Genomic DNA, 23,009 nt, shown 5'->3' on the forward strand with positions numbered 1-23,009 from the left:
ATCTCTACCCATATTCTAATGGCTAGAAATAATCACATGGCCCTATCTGTCTGCAGGCTAAGCTGTAAAAATGTAACTGTGTGCCCAGAAGGAAAAGGAAATGGTTCTATGGACATTCAACACTGAACTTCCACATTTATCAACAATACAATTTTTTAAATTTAGAGAGTTCTGAGTCTCCAATAACTTCACCACAAAGAACTGGAAATCAATCTTAACTAGTGTGCCAAGGGACGGTAAAGCATCTGCCTGCGATGCAGGAGACCCCGGTTCGATCCCTGGGTTGGGAAGATCCCCTGGAGAAGGAAATGGCAACCCACTCCAGTACTCTTGCCTGGAAAATCCCATGGAGAGAGGAACCTGGTAGGCTAGAGTCCATGGAGTCACAAAGAGTCAGACATGACTGAGAGACTTCACTTCAGTGTGCCAAGGGAATGTTAACTAGTTTTGGATACAAGGAAGACACTGATTGATCAAAATGGAATTAAATGTGGAGCAAAGGTCAGGAGAAAGGGCATTTTATTTGATAATGTTTCAACCCATCTGTTAATCTCTGTTGTTGATTAACCTAAGCCAGAGCACTTGTTCTGTTTAAGAGATAATACAATGCAGCAGCAAGCAGACTTACCTGGGTTGAGCACCAGCTTGCACTTTAGTGGCTATATGACATCACTTTACATTTTGTAGTTTTCTCTAACCTAAAATGAAGAAAATATCTTCTATGACACAAGCTGGCAATTGTCCCCTAATATCCATTTTCTTCACCTGTAGTAACATAATACTTAGCTAAGTGTAAAGCCACTTATTTCCCAGCCTCCCTTGCAGCTAGGTGTGGCCCTATGACAAAAAGTTAATAGTCAGTGGGATGTAAGGGTGGTGTCCAGAGCTGTTTCTAGGAATCTTCCCTAAGAGATAACTTCTCTTTTTCCTCCATCCTGCTGTGTGGAATGTAGATGTGATGGCTGAAGGATTGTTCTGGACAGTTGAAGACAAGTATGACAAAGGAATGGCAGAACAGAAAACTAGAAGAAGTCTGATCTATAAGGACTTAATAGGGAAGAGACACCATTCCAGCTAAGGGCCTTAGAGAGAGATAAGAATTTTCTTGTTGCTTAAGCCATCATTTTTGGGGTCCCTCTTAATATAGCCAAACCTACTTCTGATATACTTTCTGTGAAGTGCTGTTATGAAGACTGAGACAGACAGAGTTGAGCATGGTTCTTGGTGCATAGTAAACATTCAGCAACACGGGTTTCCTCTCTCCCTTTTCTACCTAAAGAGGAAACATGGCTGAGTGACTAACACACACTCTGGAGACAGAAACCTATGCTGGCGTCAGATTCGCTCTATACCATCAATGTTAAAGTAAAATTACAGGAAATTTTTTTTTCTAGGATAATTGAGACCCGTAGAAGATTTTCTTCCATTTTCCCTTGTCTTGGGCAGCTCAGAAAACAGCCAATCTAATGGAATAACTTTGCTTAAATACAAATTTAGGGAACTGGGAGAGTATATTCCACGGCATTAATCATACTAGGTTGGGCAGAAGTATGATGAAGTACTTAAGAGTCTTTGTTTTATGAAATGATGTTTTATGACTTTGCTTTATGAAATGATGGATGCTCACTAAACTTACTGTGGTAATCATTTCATGGTGTATGTAAGTCCAATCATAAAATAAAACTGGGGGGAAAAGAAAGAGGTTGATTTTGAAGACAGGTCTGCTTGTGTTTCCCCTCTCCACCACTTACTATGGGGACATGGGCAAGTTATCCTTTCTGAGACTTTGCTTCCTCATCATTAAAGTGAAAAGATGACATTATGTAAGGTTGTTGTTAGGATTAAATAAAATAATGTATTAAGATGCTTAATTTAAAATGTTTCATAAAGGTAGCTATAAATGACAATACAACAATGATAATCATAATATTCTCAAACGTGGTGATTATGATTATGGACACAGTTATTTTCTTAAATTTTTTTCTGAAAGTGGCAGGGCATAAATCAGTAAATCAGTAATTCCCATATAAATAATATTGGGAAACTTGGCTGTGTTATTTCCTCCTTGACATCAGATAAATCATTGCTTTGTTTAATCACATGGTATAGTGGCATATGATTAAACAAAGCAATGATTTATCTAATGTCAAGCAGGAAATAACACAACCAAGTTTCCCAACATTATTTATATGGGAAAACATTACCTACACTACAGATGCATTTACTATGTCAAAAAGGAGAAACTACCTAGTTTATTAACTTACTGATTTACTGATTTAATCACATAGTATAGTGACATACAGGCTTCCCTTTGTGGCTCAGCTGGTAAAGAATCTGCCTCCAATGCAGGAGACCTGGGTTCAATCCCTGGGTTGGGAAGATCCCCTGGAGAAGGGAAAGGCTACACACTCCAGTATTCTGGCCTGGAGAATTCCAAGGACTGTATAGTCCATGGGATTGCAAAGAGTCAGACATGACTGAGCAACTTTCACTTCACTTCATAGTGGCATACATGAATTATTTGTAAAAAGGCATTTTAAATAGCAAAATGCTGATCCGAGTTTTATAAAATTTAAAATGAGCTTGAAAGCACTAAACTTCCTGATTAAATGAGGAATTGCAATGAACTATGAAATAGACATACAACACAAAAATTTAAAACAAATGCCTCCTTACCAATTGTAAGATTTGAATAGATTCATTTTCCTCTAGATACTTCTCTCCGTGTAGCAAGCCATTCAGAGCCATTCCATAGATACAAGAGTCACTTTGTAGCCGTGGTTGCTTCCAATTATACTTTTCTGGGTCATTGGCGATCTTTATGCTACATTAGGACTTCATAAAAAAACATAATCTCATCCAGGACACAGATTTCTTTTTAAGTCAACCAGCACATACTGAGTACCAGACCAACTGAGCCATTGAGAGGGTTCACAGGCCAGCAGTGAAGACAGACGAACTCATCCAGCTACATCACTGAATGAGTCCTGCTGGAGTTGTGAGGAGAGAGAGAAGAAAAGAGATACTGATTCAGACCTAGGGAGGCACAGTCAGAGGAGGTCTAAAAGAGGAAGTCACTTTTGTTCTGGATTTTCTTTTTGTGGAGAAATAAGCCCAGCCAAGGCATGGAAAATAAACCGTATGTTGTTTTCAGGGAATGGGACTTGTTCATTGTGATGGGAGCTTAAGACCGCAAAGGGCCAATGTGTGTGTGCTCAGTTGCTCAGTCACATCTGGCTCTTTGCAACCCCATGGGCTGTAGCCCTGCCAGGCCCCTCTAATAAACTACTGCTACAGAGAATTCCTAATGCTCCAAACCCCTTCCTTTGGTACCAGGAGCACATAAGGCCTTTGGGCAGCATTTCAAACTGCTAAGACCCCTAAGACAAACTTTCTTCCTTTTAGCCCAATAATACCAATTGCTCAGTGAAGTGAAGTTGCTCAGTCATGTCCGACTCTTTGCAACCCCATGGACGGTAGCCTACCAGGCTTCTCTGTCCATGGGATTTTCCAGGCAAGAGTACTGGAGTAGGTTGCCATTTCCTTCTCCAGGGGATCTTCCCGACCCAGGGATCAAACCCAGGTCTCCCGCATTGCAGGCAGACGCTTTACCATCTGAGCCACCAGGGAAGCCCACAGTTGCTCAAATAGCATAAAATTATGGACCATCCTGGCATTTGGAACATGAAGTGGCATATACTCATTAGCTTGTTACACTTTTAGAGTATGTTAATCCACATACATCTAAGTACAAAAACTCTGTTTCCTCATCTTTCAAACAGGGGAAATCATTGTACTTAGCTGATGCTTCCCTGGTGGCTCAGTGGTAAAGAATCTGCCTGCAGTGCAGGGGCCACAGGAAACTTGGGTTTGATCCTTAGATCAGGAAGATCCCCTGGAGGAGGGCATGGCAACCCACTCCAGTATTCTTGCCTGGAGAATTCTATGGACAGAGAAGCCTGGGGCTAAGGTCTGTAGGGTCACAAAGAGTCAGACATGACTGAAGTGACTTAGCACGCACACAGTATTGCTGGAGGGATGAAATTAATTAATATATGTAAAGCATTAATGATGCCTGACACTATCATAATTATTGTCTCGAATTTTACTCAATTTTCCCCTCTCTATCAATATGAGGTGAGCATAGAGGCTAGATGACTCACTGATGTTACTTTAATCAGAAGCTATTTTATATGCTCTAAAAATACAGTGCTCAGATGGTACAACTCTCATGTATTGCTCCTAAATGAATGTCTAGGGTCATGTAGGTGTCCCCTCTGCTGCTTGCCTCATGAAAAGCAACCTTTAAAAAAAATTATTTATTTGGCTGCACTGGGTCTTAGTTGCAGCACACAGGATCTTTAGTTGTGGAACGCAAATTGTTCATTGTGGCCTGTGAGATCTAGTTCCCCGACCAGGGTTCAATCTTAGAGATTGGAATCTTAGCCACTGGACCACCAGGGAAGTCCCCCAAACTATAGCCTTCTGAAGAGCGTGAATGGCCTGTGTGGCCTAAGGATAGAGTCTATCTTACAATTATGTGTATGGTTTGTGAGGCAGAATTGATGAGGCATGGCTACTGTGTTAAGGAGACACAATGATCCAGTCTTGGTGAGAAAACAGTTTATAGGGAAGGAACAAAACCACCACTAAGAACTGACCAAAAATACAACTCAACTCTGGAAACACTGCTCTTCTCTGTGTTACTGGCACAGACCTACTTCTGGTGAAGACATTAATTGCCAGCCAGAGCTCTCGTTGTGAGGGGAGAAACATCATCTATCTTCTCCATCTTTATCCATAATGTCTATCCCAGGGCCTGGAACTGAATACATATTCAGTAATCAATGTGTGCAAAGTAATTAATCAATTACAGGGTGAATGTTAAAGAATTCTGAAGACTTCAAGGAAAGGTTTTATACTTTTAGTGCTGCAGGATAGTGCTAAGCGAGTGCCATCTATTTCTTAGACTATAGTTTACTTATAAATCAGCAAAGAAAGCCATCAAGTGTTCTTTGGGACCCGCTTTGACTGGAAGCCACAGGAAATGCCGAAACAGGCCTTTGGGCTCTCTTCCTACATAACCACTTCTTGGAATGTTTCAGGATTTGGTACATTTTGATTTCTAAAATGAAAATTAATACCACTTGAGCTTCTGACCTGCAAACTTCCTTCCTTATTGTGCTTCTTTTTCAGAATCAGTGGAATGTGCTACATAATGAATGGAACCTTGATTTTCTTGTTGGGCACTCCCAACAATAATTTGGGGCCAATAACTTTGGCTTCTCCCCCATGGACATCTTGTACCTCCCAACTGCCCAACATGCTAGTGAAGAACTTGAATCTCCTGAATTCTCCCCTTAAATTTCAACCTTTAGGAAAATGGTCAAGGCCCTGTTCTACCTAACTCCCACCCTATGACGTGTGGAGCTCCGTGGATCAGCACTGCTGCTAGGACTGTGCCCCTGGCCCCCTCCTCCCTTCCAGGGGATCCTCTTATCTTAAAGGTTGCACACACAATGGGAAGCCAATCCTTTACCGAATTCTCAAAGGATGAGACAAGAGAGAAGGTGGTAATGGCAGGGATTTGTGATAGAATAGATAGCTCAAGTATTTAGTCTGAGCCAATGATGCTGGACTGTTAGGGGAACTTATTACATACTCAGGCTTCCCTGACGGTTCAGTGGTAAAGAATCCACTTCCAGTGTAGGAGACACGGGTTTGATCTCTGGGTTGAGAAGGTCCCCTGAAGAAGGGAACAGCTACCCACTCCAGCATTCTTGCCCAGAGAGTTCCATGGACAGAGGAGCCTGGAAGGCTACAGTCCATGGGTCACAAAGAGTTGGACACAACTGAAGTGACTGAGCTGCTGCTGCTAAGTTGCTTCAGTCGTGTCCGACTCTGTATGACCCCATAGACAGCAGCCCACCAGGCTCCCCCGTCCCTGGGATTCTCCAGGCAAGAACCCTGGAGTGGGTTGCCATTTCCTTCTCCAATGCATGAAAGTGAAAAAATAAAGTGAAGTCGCTCAGTCGTGTCTGACTCCTAGTGACCCCATGGACTGCAGCCCACCAGGCCCCTCTGTCCATGGGATTTTCCAGGCAAGAGTACTGGAGTGGGGTGCCATCGCCTTCTCCGAGTGACTGAGCACACATTACATATTCACTTCAAAACTCCTATTCTCCTAGTTTTCACATTTCTTAAGTGAAGGAGAAATTTTTACTGATCATGCCTTTCTTCACTTAAAATTCTGTAAATGCCATCAATACAGAATTGGTTAACTTATGGTACACCCCCTCCTGAGTTTCCCAGATGAGATCAATAACCTCTACTAGATGCTCTCATAGCACTCTGTTTTCTCTTCTTAGAGGTTAACTATATCCTTATTTTTATGATTATTAAGTATCTGTCTCCACCCCAGACTGTAAGCCCAGTGAAGGCAAGAACTATGAGGATAGGCATTGTATACCCACTACTTAGCACCACACTTAGTATACAGTTAATATTTAGATGTATAACAAATGTAAATAATAGAATACTATGCAGCCATTTAAAAGGATTATAATATAATATGGAATCGTTTATTGACTGATAATATAATGTTAAATTAAAAATCAAATTATAAAATAATAGATCCAGCACGATCTCATTTTCATAAAAAGAACAGCCATGTATACAGATACCTTGATCTAACTAACTGCTAATAGTGGTAGGATTATGGATGATTTTATTTTCTTTGCAAGTCTTCATATTATCTGAATTTTAAAAAGAATAACATTCATTAGACCCATTATTTTGTGACTTACACATGATTTCCATTTTGAAAAAAATCAAAAAGACATTAAAACAACTTTTTCTGTCACAAAACTTCACTTGAACAACAGGATTCACTTAGATAATATCAGAAACAACCTGACTTTCTGATTCAAGTGGGCTTCTTAAAAAATGATCATGAGGATACCTTTATTTCTGTGCAAAATTTATTATTTTATTTTAATGTCCATAATTACCCATTAGTCTTCTCTCTCCCCTGATTCAAATTCCTTCTCAGGATATGGAGAACGGAACAGACTCTAATTTCTTAGTCTATCCTTTTTAGCTGAAGACCAAGAAATTTACTTTAACTTTTACTTTAATTATAAAATAAAAATATAATTTTATTTATAAAAATAAAATTAAAAGGTAATGGATTTCTCAATGTAAGACAATGTCAGTGACTGGTACATTTCAAGTACCTTCCTCACATTGAAGCAAGGTTGTAAAAGTGAAATTTCTCCCAATAAAACACTAAAACACTACCAAAATTCTAAAAGTTTATCCACTTTAAACAAATACTTTCAATGGCCTTATAGGTTACAAAACTATAATTGGACATTTTAAGATGAGCTTATAATTTTCACTTTTAAAAGACATTACTTTATACAAATAAGACATTTACAGATGATAATAGCTACAGAATCTGGGTATCTTAAAAGGTTAATGTAATTGCACTTACTTCATAAAATAATTTGCATTATTGTGGGGAAATAGAAAATATATTTGCATATAAATTCCTTTTCCCAACTAAGTATAATGAAACTCTCTAAGTTTCATTAAGAGTCAGTTTAAAATAAAATTTAAAAATAGAGAGAGAGAGAGAAAACAGGGCAAATACTGTATATGGCTGTCTGTCTCAGTAATATTCACTGTGTTGTTCCTGCCAGTTTCAATCCATGGACACAAAGACCTCAGCACCATATTAAGAAGTTATACTGTGACCTATAAAATGTGACAGACCTGGGAGAACTAGTACACCATTATTCCTTTTCAGTAAAAGCCTAACACAACAATTGATCCACTTTGTGCCTCGGAACCATAATCATATGTTACAAGTCATTTACAATACAAACTGCAATGAGGAACGTGTGCTGCACAGCTGGGCTCTTCGCGTTCTTTGGAAGCTCAGAAAGTTCAAGGATGTCTGATCAATCTTCATTTCAGATCTAGTAGCATAAAAGCTGGGTTTTCTAAGTAGGATTTCCACAAATTAGAGAAGCGTGACACTGTAGCGCCATCGATAATTCTGTGATCAGCCGACCAGCTCACATTCATTATCTGGGCCTTACAGACTTCCCCTTTCTCGTTAAATCGGGGAAGGGCCTACAAATAAGGAAAATAACAGAGAGTCAGCCTTCACTTGCACAAAGTAAGCTCTAGCAATAGCAATGCTGAAAGATTAGGCAAATCTCCCTCCCTATAACAGAGAAGAAGTGGGCATCCCAACTAACTTTTGAAAATGCTGACTCCTACCTTTCCCATCTTTGTGAGTGTGTGCTTCAAGCTTTCAGAGTTTCTCCAAGGAATTTCCTGTCCCCTGTATAATTTCTACATGTACGGTAAATTTCATTTCAGATTTCTCAATTATTTAACAACTATTTACCAAGTACCTACTATGTACCAGGTACTTTCTAGACTCTGGGGATAAAGCAATGAATAAAACAAATAACAATCCTCACCCTCTTGGAGCTAACATTTTATTAGATAGTGTTAAATAGCGAAAAGTGCAAAGGAAAGTAAAGCACTTTGGAACAGAGAGAGAGATTGTAGGCAGGAGGTGGGAATAGGGGAGAAGGTATATATATATATATATATTTTTTTTTTTTTTTTTGACAGGCAGGCAGGGAAAGCTTCACTAAGAAGGAGTCCTCACTGTAGGCAGCAGGGAAGCTAGCCATCTGGACACCTGGACAGACAGAAGGGAAGCTTGGCTGGAGCACTAGAGGACCAGCAGAATCAGCGAGTCAGCTGCAGTGGAGGGGCCGGGTGAGAGACGGGAGGTGAGGTCACAGAGGGAGCAGGCTCAAAGTGGGGCATGTTGTAAGACAACAGTGATGGCTCCCAGTCTGTCTTTGATTTTTTAAAAAACAGATTAAAAAAACTCTAATTCATTGTAAGTATTTTAAAATATATATTAAAATGAATTACTAAAATAAATATAAAGGTATACAAAATACAAGACCCATTTTTTATTGATAGGTTCACTAGACATAAAACCACTCTGTCGAAAGGCAGTGATTTTTTTTTAAATGCTAGGCTATCTACCAGCTAATACAGACTTCTGTGATGGCTGCATTCCTCATGGAATATTTAAAATTAAATATTAAAGCTGGAATGTTTAAAAGCTTTCCATCTTTGTCCCATTTTAACATTACCTAATGAGCAGACAACTTTCTGAAAAAAACTGGAGATCATTCTTTCCTGGTCAGTTATTCTTGGCTGTGGTGATGATTAATCCCTGGAAATTTGCCCCATTCCCAAATCACAATTAAAGAAGTGATCTGTTTTTGTAAGTAGCTTGTTATTCTTGATAATGTAAGTCTCCACACCCTACTGTTGAACCTGGCATGCTCCATAGAAATAAACCTAAAAAGATGCCTCTGTCACATTTGATGGACCTGAGTATTTAAGACTCACACTGGTGACTTCCTCGGTGGTCCAGTGGTCAAGACTCTGAGCTTCCAATGCAGGGAGTGCGGGTTTGATCTCTGGTCAGGGAACTAAGATCTCATATGCTGCATACCTCAGCCAAAAAAAGAAAGACCCACATTGGAAGAATTCTCCAAAAATAAGCCTATCTTTCCACTGTGATTTGTCAGTGTAATTCTAACATTCCTGGGAAAAGTATATAAGAATCTCATGGGCATAAATACTGTCCATTTATATACTTCATGCCTATCATCTGAATTTACTAAAAATGAATCAAATTAATTTATAACCATTCTGCCTTTTCTACCTAAGCTAACAAACTTCTTACTGTGTTTTATTCGGGGAAAAAGGCGAGAGCTGGCAATGAAAATTTCTAAGCCCTACCATTTTTCTATAATTAGTGGTAGTTTAGTTGCCAAGTCGTATCTGACTCTTGCCACCCCATGGACTGTAGCCTGCCAGGCTCCTCTGTCCATGGGATTCTCCAGGCAAGAATACCCAGGAATTGAACCTGGGTCTCCTGCATTGCACGCAGATTCTTTGCCTACCCTCTTTCTGTAATTATCTCTTCATAGCCCAGATATGACAGTCACGGCCTGACACGGGTCCCCCTCACACTGAGTGGCACCAGCCTAGGGCCATGCAGGCCACTGCAGCTATTTTCCCTTCCCTTTGGAGTGAGGTGAGAAGCCATTGGAAGTTTCTGAGCACAAGGGCCAGTCATTGAAAGGGGACAACTTCAGGAGGAGCATGTGTGAGGATGGGTGGTAAGGGAAGAAGCAGGAAACTGGAGACGCTTTACTAGACTTCGAAGCAGGAAAGATGAGTCTGGCGTTCAAAGGAGAGATCTGGTCTGGAGATCTAAACTTGGAAACCATCAGCATCTAAATGGTATTTAAAGCCACTGGGACTGGATCAGACAAAGAAAAGGGCTGAAACTGAGCCCAGGGGTACTCCAGCGTTTAGAAATCGGGAGATGAGGAGGTATGGGCAAAGGAAACTCAGAGAGAATAGGCACTAGACAGGGAGAAAAGAGACCAGCAAGGTTTTCCTGATGTTACAATGAAGAAGGTTTTCCAAAGAGGTGGTACTGATCAACTTAAGTGTAGCTAATAGGTCAAGAAAAATAAGGACTGAGAACTGAGAAATGTGGAGGATTTCATGTTTTAAGATTATTTAGTGACCGTTTGAAATTTACACTGAAAACAGAAAATAGCAAAGGAAAGATGACACAAAGGGAGAAAAAAATGAAATATTATTTGTCCCTACCCAACAAAGATTAGTAGCTCTATTAAGTTGCTATGAAGATTTATCCTCTAAGAGATATACTTCATAGCCTGAGAACACCTTGGGTAAGATGATTCTGGAAAAAATACATCTCACACAGATCACTGTACACCAATGTTCATAGCAGCGTTATTCACAATTGCTGAAAAAATGGAAAAAGCCCAAATATTCACTAGAGATGAATAGATTAACAAAATGTAGTATATGCATACAGAATTTCAGTTTGGGATGATAAACGTAGCTCTGCAGATGAACAGTGGTGATGACTGCAAACAATGTGAATGTAACTGTTGCTGCGACCATATACTTAAAAATGATTAAAATGGTAAACTTTGTTATGTTTAGCTTACCACAAGAATATATCTATGTGTATAGTTCAGAAGAAAACAAATCACTTTCAGAGGAGATGGGAAAATAAAACTTTGTCAAATAGGTATGATGGCTTGTTTATAAACTGAAAAAGGTCAGAAATTAGTGAGAAACAAATGCTGAATTCTTGCTGGAGGGAGAGTGAGTAACTGAAATTATCCCTTAGAGAAACTCCTGATTTGGATGGAACAGTGTCATGTATGTGTTCTTATTTTTTCTTCCCCATCTCCTCTGTGTGCCAGAGGGGAAAACAGAGCTAGAAGAGGGAGCAACTTCGCAGCCAAAGTACCACCTGCTAGAAAACAAATCAAAGGCTGAGTGCGAGTTTCTGTGAATGTTTTGGATGCCGACATGAAAGTAATAAACTCATGAAAAACAAGTCTAAGAGATGCTCCATGTGGAAGCATTACAAATACAGAGAAGAAAGGTTCTTCTGAAAACATGAAGATCAAAATCAAGGTTAATGTAGTGACAATGACATTTAATAATGGAAGCATTGAAATGGTATCTATGAGCTTATTTATTTAACTCTGGTGGTTCTCAACCCTGAATTAATGGGGATACCCAAGCCCGAGGCCCCCAAATTCTGGTGCAGTTGGTATAGGGTGAGCTTGGGCATTTTTTTCACACCTTCCAGATGATTCTAATGTGTAACCAGGGTTAAGAATCATTGTAATTCTTATTCTAAGTCAGTCTCCTATAACAGGGCCATACTTCACTCATGCTGGAACCACCTGTGTTCTTGTTTAATATGTAAGTTTTGGAGGCTCTGTCCCCAAGGCCAAGAAATCTGCATTCTTAACTAACATTGCCAATGATTCTTGAACAGAGCAAAGTTTGAGAAAACTGCTCTCAGTGGTGTCTCATCACTATAAATAATAATTTGGATTGGCTTACTGTTATTCTTTGGCATTATGAAATTAAGATATTTTGATAGACTCAGACTGGCTACATTTGTGATTACTCATAAACACACACATTTGTGCCTGGCATAATCCACAATGGTTGATCCGTACAGAAATGATCCGGATCACGAGTATTTACTCTACAGAGCAGTGTAGGCCCACTGCTTCTGAAGAAATAACTGGCTTATTAAGCCCAATACCATACTTGAACCTATAAAGTGAGGGGGAAAACCTCAGAAATAGTTACTCTTTGTTTTCACTCTCTCAATTTGCTTAAACTCTTCTGTCAACTATTTAACAAACATACCTTAATTGTTCCCAGGGCCCCAATTGCCACTTCAGGTGGAAGTATCACTGGTTTGGCATAGGTACCACCGATCTAAAAAAAGAAAAAAAGTAAGAGTAGAGAAATTAAGCTTTTGAGGAACAAATGGCAAATGAAAGTTTCTATTTTTAACTAAGCATATGATCACAATTCTTAAGTTCTGGTTTATGTACTTGAACACTGCTACTACTCACTGATCCAATGTTGGAAAGAGTGAACGTTCCTCCTATAAGGTCATTAGTGCTGAGCTGACCCGCAGAGCCCAGTTTCTGGAGGCGGTTCAATTCAGTGGCAATCTCAAATATGGAGCGGATCTGAACATTTTTCACATTAGGTACAATCAAGCCCTGCTCTGTATCCATCGCTATTCCAATGTTATGAGAAGCCTAAAAACAAGCAAACAATTATATAGTAGCCGTTTCACAGGCTAACAGAAAAGAAAGGCTCAATCCTCACTGCCTTATGAACTTAACTATCAAAACCTATTTTCACTAGATTGATGGTAATTTTTTAAAACTTTTCATTTATTTTTATTTATTCATTTTTGGCTGTGTTAGGTCTTCACTGGCACACGCAGGCTTTCTCTAGTTGCAGTGAGCATGGGAGCTACTCTCCAGGAGTGGTGAATGGGCTTCTCATTGTGGCGGCTTCTCTTGCAGAGCACAGGCTCTAGGGCACATGGGCTTCAGTAGTTGCTGCTAGCAGGCTCTGGAGTGTGAGCTCAATAGTTGTGATACACGGGCTTAGGTTGCCCTGTGGCGCATGGAATCAGGGATTGAACCCATGTCCCCCGCACTGGTTCATTGATTTTCAAAAATAAATGAAAAGTTTTAAAAAATTACCATCAATCTAGTTTTTAGGTGGATTCTTATCCCTTGGACCACCAGGGAAGTCCAGTGATGACTTAAAAGAAATGATTTTAAAAGGTTTTTTTGAAAAAGATAAACTAGGGCAACAGATTACTTTTACACATTATTAGTGGAAGTGTAAGCTGGCACAGACTTCAGGGAGAACATTTAACATTAGGTACCAACATTTACAAAAATGTGTGCTAAGGGGATAAATGCTGAAGTATGTAGAGATGCACAGAGATGTTGAGTCAGATTATTTCTAAGATGGAGAAACTGCACATGATCAAAATGTTTGTCAGTAAGTCACTGGCTAAACAGATGATAAAGCTGTATTTATTGACATACAATGATGTCTAAAATATATTATATGGAAAAGAAAATAGTTAAAAGAAAATTTTAATTAAAAAACTATAATATTACATATATATTATATATAGAATTCCATATCTTTTTTAACTGTATAAAAATAAAATCCTAGATAGACATACATCTCAGCATAAACAGCTATCTTAGGGTCACGGGACTGAAGGTGAATATCAATATTTTTTGGTTTGAATTATTTGCAACAAGTATATAGTTAATGAGAAAACTGTATTAATCATATGGAAAGATTTTAGATTCAACCCCTCCTCCCCGCCCCCCTGAATATAAAGCTCACTTCTTGGTTGTATATTTCTAATAAGAATAATAAGTAAGAGCCAACATCCTCAAAAGAGTTCTCAGTCTTCATAAACTTTGACTTCAAACAGAAGAGTTCACTCAACGGAATTTAAACTTTCATTAATTTGCAAGTTTAAATTGGTCTTGCTTTTTAAAACTGCAGGAATTCCACTTCAAGCTCTCTTCTGTTTGAGGGGAGTGTGTGTAGTGTGAAAAACGTAACCCACTGCCTCATAGCTGTGTATTTCTAATATTCTAACCAGAAAACCAAAAGGGGTTAAAAATGGAAATCTGCATATCTGAAGAGTGTTGTTAATTATTAACCTACAAGCACATTTGCACTTTTATTTAAACAAAATATTTTCACAAAACATAGCCAACCTTGTATGTTATGTTCTGGCAGTTTTCATCCACAGAAGCATTAAGAATAGGAAACTGTAGTAATCCCAAGGAAGCAGCCTGTTTAAGAGGGAGAAAATGCAACATTAACACTTCTGACTCTGAAAGGATAGGAGATTTGAAGTATTAAGAGGTGAAAGATGGAGGGAGAGAACTCTTCTGTAAATTGAGTTTAATCTCAAGTCTACAGGTACCAGGCATATTACTCCTAACTTATCGTTCAGAAATGTGGAACTAGGTTATCCTTATCAATTAAGAATAAAAGATAAAAGTAGTCAAGGTAGCTTGTACATGCTAAGGAGATTTTCAAAATAACTATGAAGATTGACCAAAACACCAAAAGAAAAGTCTAAATTCTCGTGTTTTCCGAGTGTTAAGATTCCCATGAGAAGAAAACCTGCAGTTCAAAGAAACATTGTTAATTAAAACCTCAAAAAGCAGTTAATTATTTCCCTGTGTAGAAAGAACACGTGACGAGGATTTGAGAAGCTGGGGTTGTAGCTGGTGTCCCTGGCCAAGAAAAGGGCAGAGCTGATGCAATCACTGACTTTAGAGCTCGTCTCCCCAAACTGATGGCATTTCTGTCTTCCCATTCTGTCTTTCCCTGCTTTAATCTCTCTCCTTTGTTCTCTTCTGTCCATATTCAGATTTCCCTGTCTCCAAAATGTTCTCTATAGCCGTTTCTCTGCCCATTCGGGATATAATAAAGTCAGACATTGCATTTGGTTGTCATGCCTTGCAATCAGTTTAAAAACTAAAAAACTAAAAATGCTTAAGATTGACGGTAAAAAGAATTCCTTCCCCCACCACCTTCATCTTGTCCAATTAACGGTCCATTATATGCATTGTGTTGTGTTATTTTTGTCTGTGGGTGGGTGGTCTTGACAAAGAAAAAGAAGTCATATCCCTGAACTGGAAAGTTAAGGAGTTTTATAAAGCATTTGATTTGATAACTTTAATCTTCTTTATTTAAAAAAATTCATTTAGTTCAGTCAGTTCAGTCACTCAGTCATGTCCGACTCTTTGTGACCCCATGGACTGCAGCACGCCAGGCTTCCCGGTCCATCACCAACTCCTGGAACTTGTTCAAACTCATGTCCATCACGTTGGTGATGCCATCCAACCATCTTATCCTCTGTCGTCCCCTTCTCCTCCTGCCTTCAATCTTTCCCAGCATTAGGGTCTTTTCCAATGAGCCGGTTCTTTGCATCAGGTGGCCAAAGTATTGGAGTTTCAGCTGAAGCATCAGTCCTTTCAATGAATATGCACGACTGATTTCCTTTAGGATGGACTGGTTGGATTTCCTTGCAGTCCAAGGGACTCTCAAGAGTCTTCTCCAACACTACAGTTCAAAAGCATCAATTCTTCGGTGCTCAGTTTTCTTTATAGTCCAACTCTCACATCCATACATGACTACTGGAAAAACCATAGCTTTGACTAGACAGACCTTTGTCGGTAAAGTAATGTCTCTGCTTTTTAATATGCTGTCTAGGTTAGTCATAGCTTTTCTTCCAAGGAGCAAGTGTCTTTTAATTTTATGGCTGCAGTCATCATCTGCAGTGATTCTGGAGCCCCCCAAAATAAAATCTCTCACTGTTTTATTTCCCCATCTACTTGCCATGAAGTGATGGGACCAGATGCCATGATCTTAGTTTTCTGAATGTTGAGTTTTAAACCAACTTTTCACTCTCCTCTTTCACTTTCATCAAGAGGCTCTTTAGTTCTTCTTCGCTTATAAATTATTTTGAGTATAATCCAAATTTTGTAAAAGGAAAAACAAGGTATGTGTTCACAGATATGAGGTCATTTTTTCTCCTGAACAATACTTTAACCATCATTTGTATCTATGCCCTGTCTGCCTTAACATATTTTTTCAGGTTCTCCTCTTCCTCAATTTCTTTCATTCCCCAAACCCAACTAACAGCAACCAAGATTCAACCTCAGCAATCCTTTATTTAGTAAGTTCTGGTTAACCTTTTCTTCTCTCTTGGTGTGGGAGGCTGAATCAAAAGCCCCAGTCTTGCACGCCTCCATATACAAATCCTTTGGCAGTGCTCTTGCAAGCTGATTCTGAGCTAAGTTATGTGACTCGCTTTGGTCAGTGAATTAAAAACAAACTAGGTGCAGTGCAGCTTGGGGAAAGTGCTTACATTCTGCTTCCTCTCTTCATCTGCCAGTACTGAGCCCATGTGTAGGCTGGTATACTGGGCAGATAGGAGAGACATGGGAAGAGAAATGAGTCAAGCTCACTGAGGTCATCCCACAGCAGCTGGTCCCTTGGCCAACCTACTAGCTGTCTGTAGACATATGAGTGGGCTCTGCCAAGATCAGCAGACTGGCTGTGCTCATGAGAAAGAATAAATGTAGATTGTAGACTACAGAGAAATAGACTGTAGACCCATGAGCAATAATAAATGGCTAACTGTTTCAAACCATCAAATCTGGGGGTGCTTTGTCATTCAGCAACAGACACACTTGGCTTTTAAGTGACTTCTTGGTTCTGCCATCATCAAACCACTGACCCTACTCACCCTCTGCCACCGCCTAGGCAACTCAACTTCTATCTACCTCTTAAACACTGATGGAAAACCCTGAGCCTTCTTTTCTTCTCCTTTGCACATAATTTGAGTGATTTCATCCATGAGTTTCAACTGCTGTGCCTCTACAGATGACCCTCAGAGCTGTAATATAGTCTAGATCCCTCATTATCGGACCCTACTACATCTCATGTTTATACGGCATCTCTTTCCTTGTTAGGGTAGTTGTTAAAAAGATGGAGATACAGGAGAACAGCTTCTGTCTTACAAGACCCAGCATCAGTGAAGAGACAACTGAGGATAAATACTTTCAGTACACTGAGGTAAGCTGCAATGTGAAACAAAAAGCTTGTTTAATTCAGACTATGATAACCACCAGCTTTTGTAGGAAGCTACACTGGAACAAAATTTGGTGTTTAGGATGTACACACATTTGATCAAAGGAGGAGGCAGTACTTCAGGTAGAGTTGTATATTCCAGGAGCTACACATAGCTTAATCTGACTATAGCAGGGGGCTGGCGGTGACTGAGAGAGAAGACATGAAAAGTGGGCAGCAAAGGCACATAGAAATATTCTATTATGCCACAATAAGGCATTTACAAACTATCCGGAAGGCAATCCTGAAAGGGAACCACTGAAAAGAAACAGGGGATAATACAGTAACTTGATTTACGGGGGAACAGTCTTGGTGGAGTGTGCCAAGTGCTTGTGGGAAGCCGCACTGGAGTTCGAGACAACAGTATACACTTTTTAAGAAAAATGGACCAGAATGAAAACTTAACTTCTCCACTTGTTATATAAATCCTTGACAAGTTTGTCAACTTCTCTGAGTGCCAGTTTCCTTAAACGGAAAGAGGGAATAGCAATTATTTACACATTAGCATTACTCTGATAGTTAAAAGAGATCGTATATATAGCATGCTTCGTGCAGAGTTAGGCAGAAGCAGCTGCTTCCTGAGTAGTGGTTAGTGAGCTATGCAAGCTCAGCTGATGGTCTTATTCTTTTTATATTGGTCCCAAGGTCCTAGAAATGATTCCTAGAAGCCTCATATGTTCCTTGAAAAGCGAAAAATCAATCCTGAGTCTCACCTTTGTTCAAATCAGGACTTTGCTGTCATGATTCTTTCTGAATTAAAGGCTTTACCTACCTGGCAGGACAATCCCAACCTAGTTCAAAGAGATAAGTAGATAAAAATCTGACACAAAAAATTTCAATTTTATAAACTTCTGTGAAACAAAGAGAGTATATCTGTACATTTTTCTAACTATGTGATATCATGAGAAATATTACTTTTATTCAAACCCATAGTTAACACACTGGATATCTGCAAAACAAAATTTATATGTCTAACTCAAGCCTTGCGTGAAATGAATGAAATCTTACTTTTAAGAAGAAGGGCATAAAGGAAAGTTTAATTCCACGAGCAAAAGCAATGGGTTTTAATTCTTCTCGTAGCTTAACCAGTTCAGTAAGGTCAACCTCATCACAATACCCAAAATGAGGTATCTTCAGGGCTGCAGACATGGTCTTGACCATTGCTTTGTGAAAGCCTAGAAAAAACATACATATTTGTCTTTATTCTTAAAACCTTTGATCCCTTCAACAACTATAATAGAAGGTTCTCTAACGTCACTTCAGTTCAGTCAGTTCAGTTCAGTCGCTCAGTCATGTCCGACTCTTTGCGACCCCATGAATCGCTGCGCGCTAGGCCTCCCTGTCCATCACCAGCTCCTGGAGTTCACTCAAACGCATGTCCATCGAGTTGGTAATGCCATCCAGTCATCTCATCCTCTGTCGTCCCCTTCTCCTCCTGCCCTAAATCCCTCCCAGCATCAATTTTTTCCAATGAGTCAGCTCTTCGCATGAGGTGGCCAAGGTATTGGAGTTTCAGCTTTAGCATCAGTCCTTCCAAAGAAATCCCAGGGCTGATCTCCTTTAGAATGGACTGGTTGGATCTCCTTGCAGTCCAAGGGACTCTCCAGAGTCTTCTCCAACACCACAGTTCAAAAGCATCAATTTTTTGGTGCTCAGCTTTCTTCACAGTGCAACTCTAACACCCATACATGGCCATAGGAAAAACCATAGCCTTGACTAGATGGACCTTTGTTGGCAAAGTAATGTCTCTGCTTTTTAATATGCTGTCTAGGTTGGTCGTAACTTTCCTTCCCAGGAGTAAGCATCCTTTAATTTAATGGCTGCATTCACCATCTGCAGAGATTTTCGAGCCCCCCAAAATAAAGTCTGACACTGTTTAGCCATCTATTTCCCATGAAGTGATGGGACCAGATGCCATGATCTTCGTTTTCTGAATGTTGAGCTTTAAGCCAACTTTTTCACACTTTCATCAAGAGGCTTTTGAGTTCCTTTTCACTTTCTGCCATAAGGGTGGTGTCATCTGCATATCTGAGGTGATTGACATTTCTCCCGGCAATCTTGATTCCAGCTTGTGCTTCTTCCAGCCCAGCGTTTCTCATGATGTACTCTGCATAGAAGTTAAATAAGCAGGGTGACAATATACAGCCTTGACGTACTCATTTTCCTATTTGGAACCAGTCTGTTGTTCCATGTCAAGTTCTAACTGTTGCTTTCTGACCTGCATATAGGTTTCTCAAGAGGCCGGTCAGATGGTCTGGTATTCCTATCTCTTTCAGAATTTTCCACACTTCATTGTGATCCACACAGTCAAAGGCTTTGGCATAGTCAATAAAGCAGAAATAGATGTTTTTCTGGAACTCTCTTGCTTTTTCCATGATCCAGCGGATGTTGGCAATTTGATCTCTGGTTCCTCCGCCTTTTCTAAAACCAGCTTGAACATCTGGAAGTTCAAGATTCACGTATTGCTGAAGCCTGGCTTGGAGACTTTTGAGCATTACTTTACTAGCATGTGAGATGAGTACAATTGTGCAGTAGTTTGAGCATTTTTTGGCATTGCCTTTCTTTGGGATTGGAATGAAAACTGACCTTTTCTAGTCCTGTGGCCAGTGCTGAGTTTTCCAAATTTGCTGGCATATTGAGTGCAGCACTTTCACAGCATCATCTTTCAGGATTTGAAATAGCTCAACTGGAATTTTATCACCTCCACTAGCTTTGTTCATAGTGATGCTTTTTTCCAAGGCCCACTTGACTTCACATTCCAGGATGTCTGGCTCTAGGTGAGTGATCACACCATCATGATTATCTTGGTCGTGAAGATCTTTTTGGTACAGTTCTTCTGTGTATTCTTGCCACCTCGTCTTAATATCTTCTGCTTCTGTTAGGTCCATACTATTTCTGTCCTTTATTGAGCCCATCTTTGCATGAAATGTTCCCTTGGTATCTCTGATTTTCTTGAAGAGATCTCTAGTCTTTCCCATTCTGTTGTTTTCCTCTATTTCTTTGCACTGATTGCTGAGGAAGGCTTTCTTATCTCTTCTTGCTATTCTTTGGAACTCTGCATTCAGATGCTTGTATCTTTTCTTTTCTCCTTTGCTTTTCACTTATCTTCTTTTCACAGTTATTTGTAAGGCCTCCTCAGACAGCCATTTTGCTTTTTTCCATTTCTTTTCCTTTGGAATGGTCTTGATCCCTGTCTCCTGTACAATGTCATGAACCTCTGTCCATAGTTCATCAGGCACTCTGTCTATCAGATCTAGTCCCTTAAATCTATTTCTCACTTCCACTGTATGACCATAAGGGATTTGATTTAGGTCATACCTGAATGGTCTAGTGGGTTTCCCTACTTTCTTCAATTTAAGTCCGAATTTGGCAATAAGGAGTTCATGATCTGAGCCACAGTCAGCTCCCGGTCTTGTTTTTGCTGACTGTATAGAGCTTCTCCATTTTTGACTGCAAAGAATATAATCAATCTGATTTCGGTGTTGACCATCTGGTGATGTCCAGGTGTAGAGTCTTCTCTTGTGTTGTTGGAAGAGGGTGTTTGCTATGACCAGTGTGTTGTCTTGGCAAAATTCTATTAGTCTTTGCCCTGCTTCATTCCATATTCCAAGGCCAAATTTGCCTGTTACTCCAGGTGTTTCTTGACTTCTTACTTTTGCATTCCAGTCCCCTATAATGAAAAGGACATCTTTTTTGGGTGTTAGTTCTAAAAGGTCTTGTAGGTCTTCATAGAACCGTTCAACTTCAGCTTCTTCAGCGTTACTGGTTTGGGCATAGGTTTGCATTACCGTGATATTGAATGGTTTGCCTTGGAAACGAACAGAAATCATTCTGTCATTTTTGAGATTGCATCCAAGTACTGCATTTCAGACTCTTATTGACCATGATGGCTACTCCATTTCTTCTAAGGGATTCCTGCCCGCAGTAGTAGATATAATGGTCATCTGAGTTAAATTCATCCATTCCAGTTCATTTTAGTTTGCTGATTCCTAGAATGTTGACGTTCACTCTTGCCATCTCCTATTTGACCACTTCCAATTTGCCTTGATTCATGGACCTAACATTCCAGGTTCCTATGCAATATTACTCTTTACAGCGTTGGACCTTGCTTCTATCACCAGTCACATCCACAACTGGGTATTGTTTTTGCTTTTGCTCCATCCCGTCATTCTTTCTGGAGTTATTTCTCCACTGATCTCCAGTAGCATATTAGGCACTTACCGACCTGGGGAGTTCCTCTTTCAGAATCCTATCATTTTGCCTTTTCATACTGTTCATGGGGTACTCTCAATTAAACTCTTTCTCTTGGACCTACCATCTTCATTACATATATTACATAGCTTGAAAGCCACTAATTTCAATGCTGAAGCGTGGACTGTAGCACACCACCAGTGTCAAGTGTAATATATAATAGGTGAGTGTTGCTAAGTCACTTCAGTCACGTCTGACTCTTTGCAATTCTATGGACTGTAGACTGCCAGGCTCCTCTGTTCATGGGATTTTCCAGGCAAGAATGCTGGAGTGTGTTGCCATTCCCTCCTCCAGGGGATCTTCCCTACCCAGGGATTGAGCCTGTGTCTCTTATGTCTCCTGCACTGGCAGATTCTTTACCAGTAGCACCACCTGGAAAGCCCAGTAGAATAGGTAACTGCTTTCCAAGCTGTAGTGTATAAAAAATTCAAAAGGATGCAAGCCACGTATTTACACAATGGCTTTCTTGCAAAGTCACTTCTGGAAGTTAATCATCCTAAGAGTTTGTACATAAATCAGAAGTACTTGTTTTGAAATCTAACAAAAAATAATAAATATTTAAAATACCCTTAACAAGTCTTCAAATAGAAAAATTATCTCCAAAATCATTGCAGATGGTGACTGCAGCCATGAAATTAAAAGAAGCTTGCGCCTTGAAAGAAAAGCTATGACCAACCTAAACAGCATATTAAAAAGCAGAGATATTACTTTGCCAACAAAGGTCTGTCTCGTCAAAGCTATGGTTTTTCCAGTAGTCATGTATGGATGTGAGAGTTGGACTATAAAGAAAGCTGAGCACCGAAGAATTGATGCTTTTGAACTGTGGTGTTGGAGAAGACTCTTGAGAGTCCTTTGGACTGAAAGGAGATCAAACCAGTCATTCCTAAAGGAAATCAGTCCTGAATATTCATTGGAAGGACTGATGCTGAAGCTCAACACTTTGGGCACCTGATGCGAAGACCTGACTCATTTGAAAAGACCCTGATGCTGGGAAAGATTGAAGGCAGGAGGAGAACGGGACGACAGAGGATGAGATGGTTGGATGGCGTCACCAATTCAATGATCATGAGTTTGAGCAAGCTCCAGCAGTTGGTGATGGATCGGGAAGCCTGGCACATGCTGCAGTCCATGGGGTTGCAAAGAGTTGCACACTACCGTGCGACTGAGCTGAACTGAGCAAGTCTTGAAACATAGAAATTATCTGTAGACAAGTTTATATGCTAAGAAACCTGCTAACATATTACTCCTCAAAAATTATCAGTATATATTAAAGCTTTTCCTAGAAAAATGATAATTTCATAATGCTGAAGCAACTTCCCCCCAAATAAATGGCACTATTCCTTTACATTACTGTTATTATTACCTTTCACGGGTTCGGTTCTGTCTTTGCCTATGAACACTGGAGGCTTTGATATTGGAATAGGAATAGTTCTGTCTTTTGGTTTTGGTGGAGGTGGCATAATTTCAGCTTTTGGTGAAGGAGGAAGTATAGCTCCTGTTTGCTTTTCCAGATAGTTGAGAATATCTTCTTTAAGTATTCTGCCATCTTTTCCTGAGCCAATAACTTCACTCAGCTTAATCTA

The 23,009-nt window shown here is 39.8% G+C and overlaps 1 protein-coding gene across 14 annotated transcripts in view; it reads right to left on the reverse strand.

Moving 5' to 3' along the window:
- Positions 1-6,549: 6,549 nt before the first annotated feature.
- DBT (dihydrolipoamide branched chain transacylase E2) overlaps positions 6,550-23,009 on the reverse strand; it is a 40,587-nt gene continuing 24,127 nt past the window's right edge. For 3 of the 14 annotated variants that reach the window (XM_086391442.1, XM_086391441.1, XM_086391450.1), the window contains 6 exons: positions 22,790-23,006; positions 18,184-18,350; positions 14,244-14,321; positions 12,546-12,737; positions 12,334-12,405; positions 6,550-8,139 (listed from right to left, as the gene is read on the reverse strand). In XM_086391442.1, the coding sequence (XP_086247568.1) occupies positions 7,972-8,139; positions 12,334-12,405; positions 12,546-12,737; positions 14,244-14,321; positions 18,184-18,350; positions 22,790-23,006 (894 nt within the window). In that variant the 3' untranslated portion in view covers positions 6,550-7,971. Of the gene's footprint in view, positions 8,140-9,453; positions 9,560-12,333; positions 12,406-12,545; positions 12,738-14,243; positions 14,322-17,497; positions 17,641-18,183; positions 18,351-22,789; positions 23,007-23,009 lie in introns of those variants that run through there. The other 11 variants (XM_086391444.1, XM_086391443.1, XM_086391448.1 and 8 more) reach the window with 9 other exon arrangements.

This window comes from Bos grunniens, chromosome 3, assembly GCF_055505025.1.
Source record: "Bos grunniens cultivar Pamir isolate PY7600 chromosome 3, Bosgru_T2T1.0, whole genome shotgun sequence".
Taxonomy (NCBI): domain Eukaryota; kingdom Metazoa; phylum Chordata; class Mammalia; order Artiodactyla; family Bovidae; genus Bos; species Bos grunniens.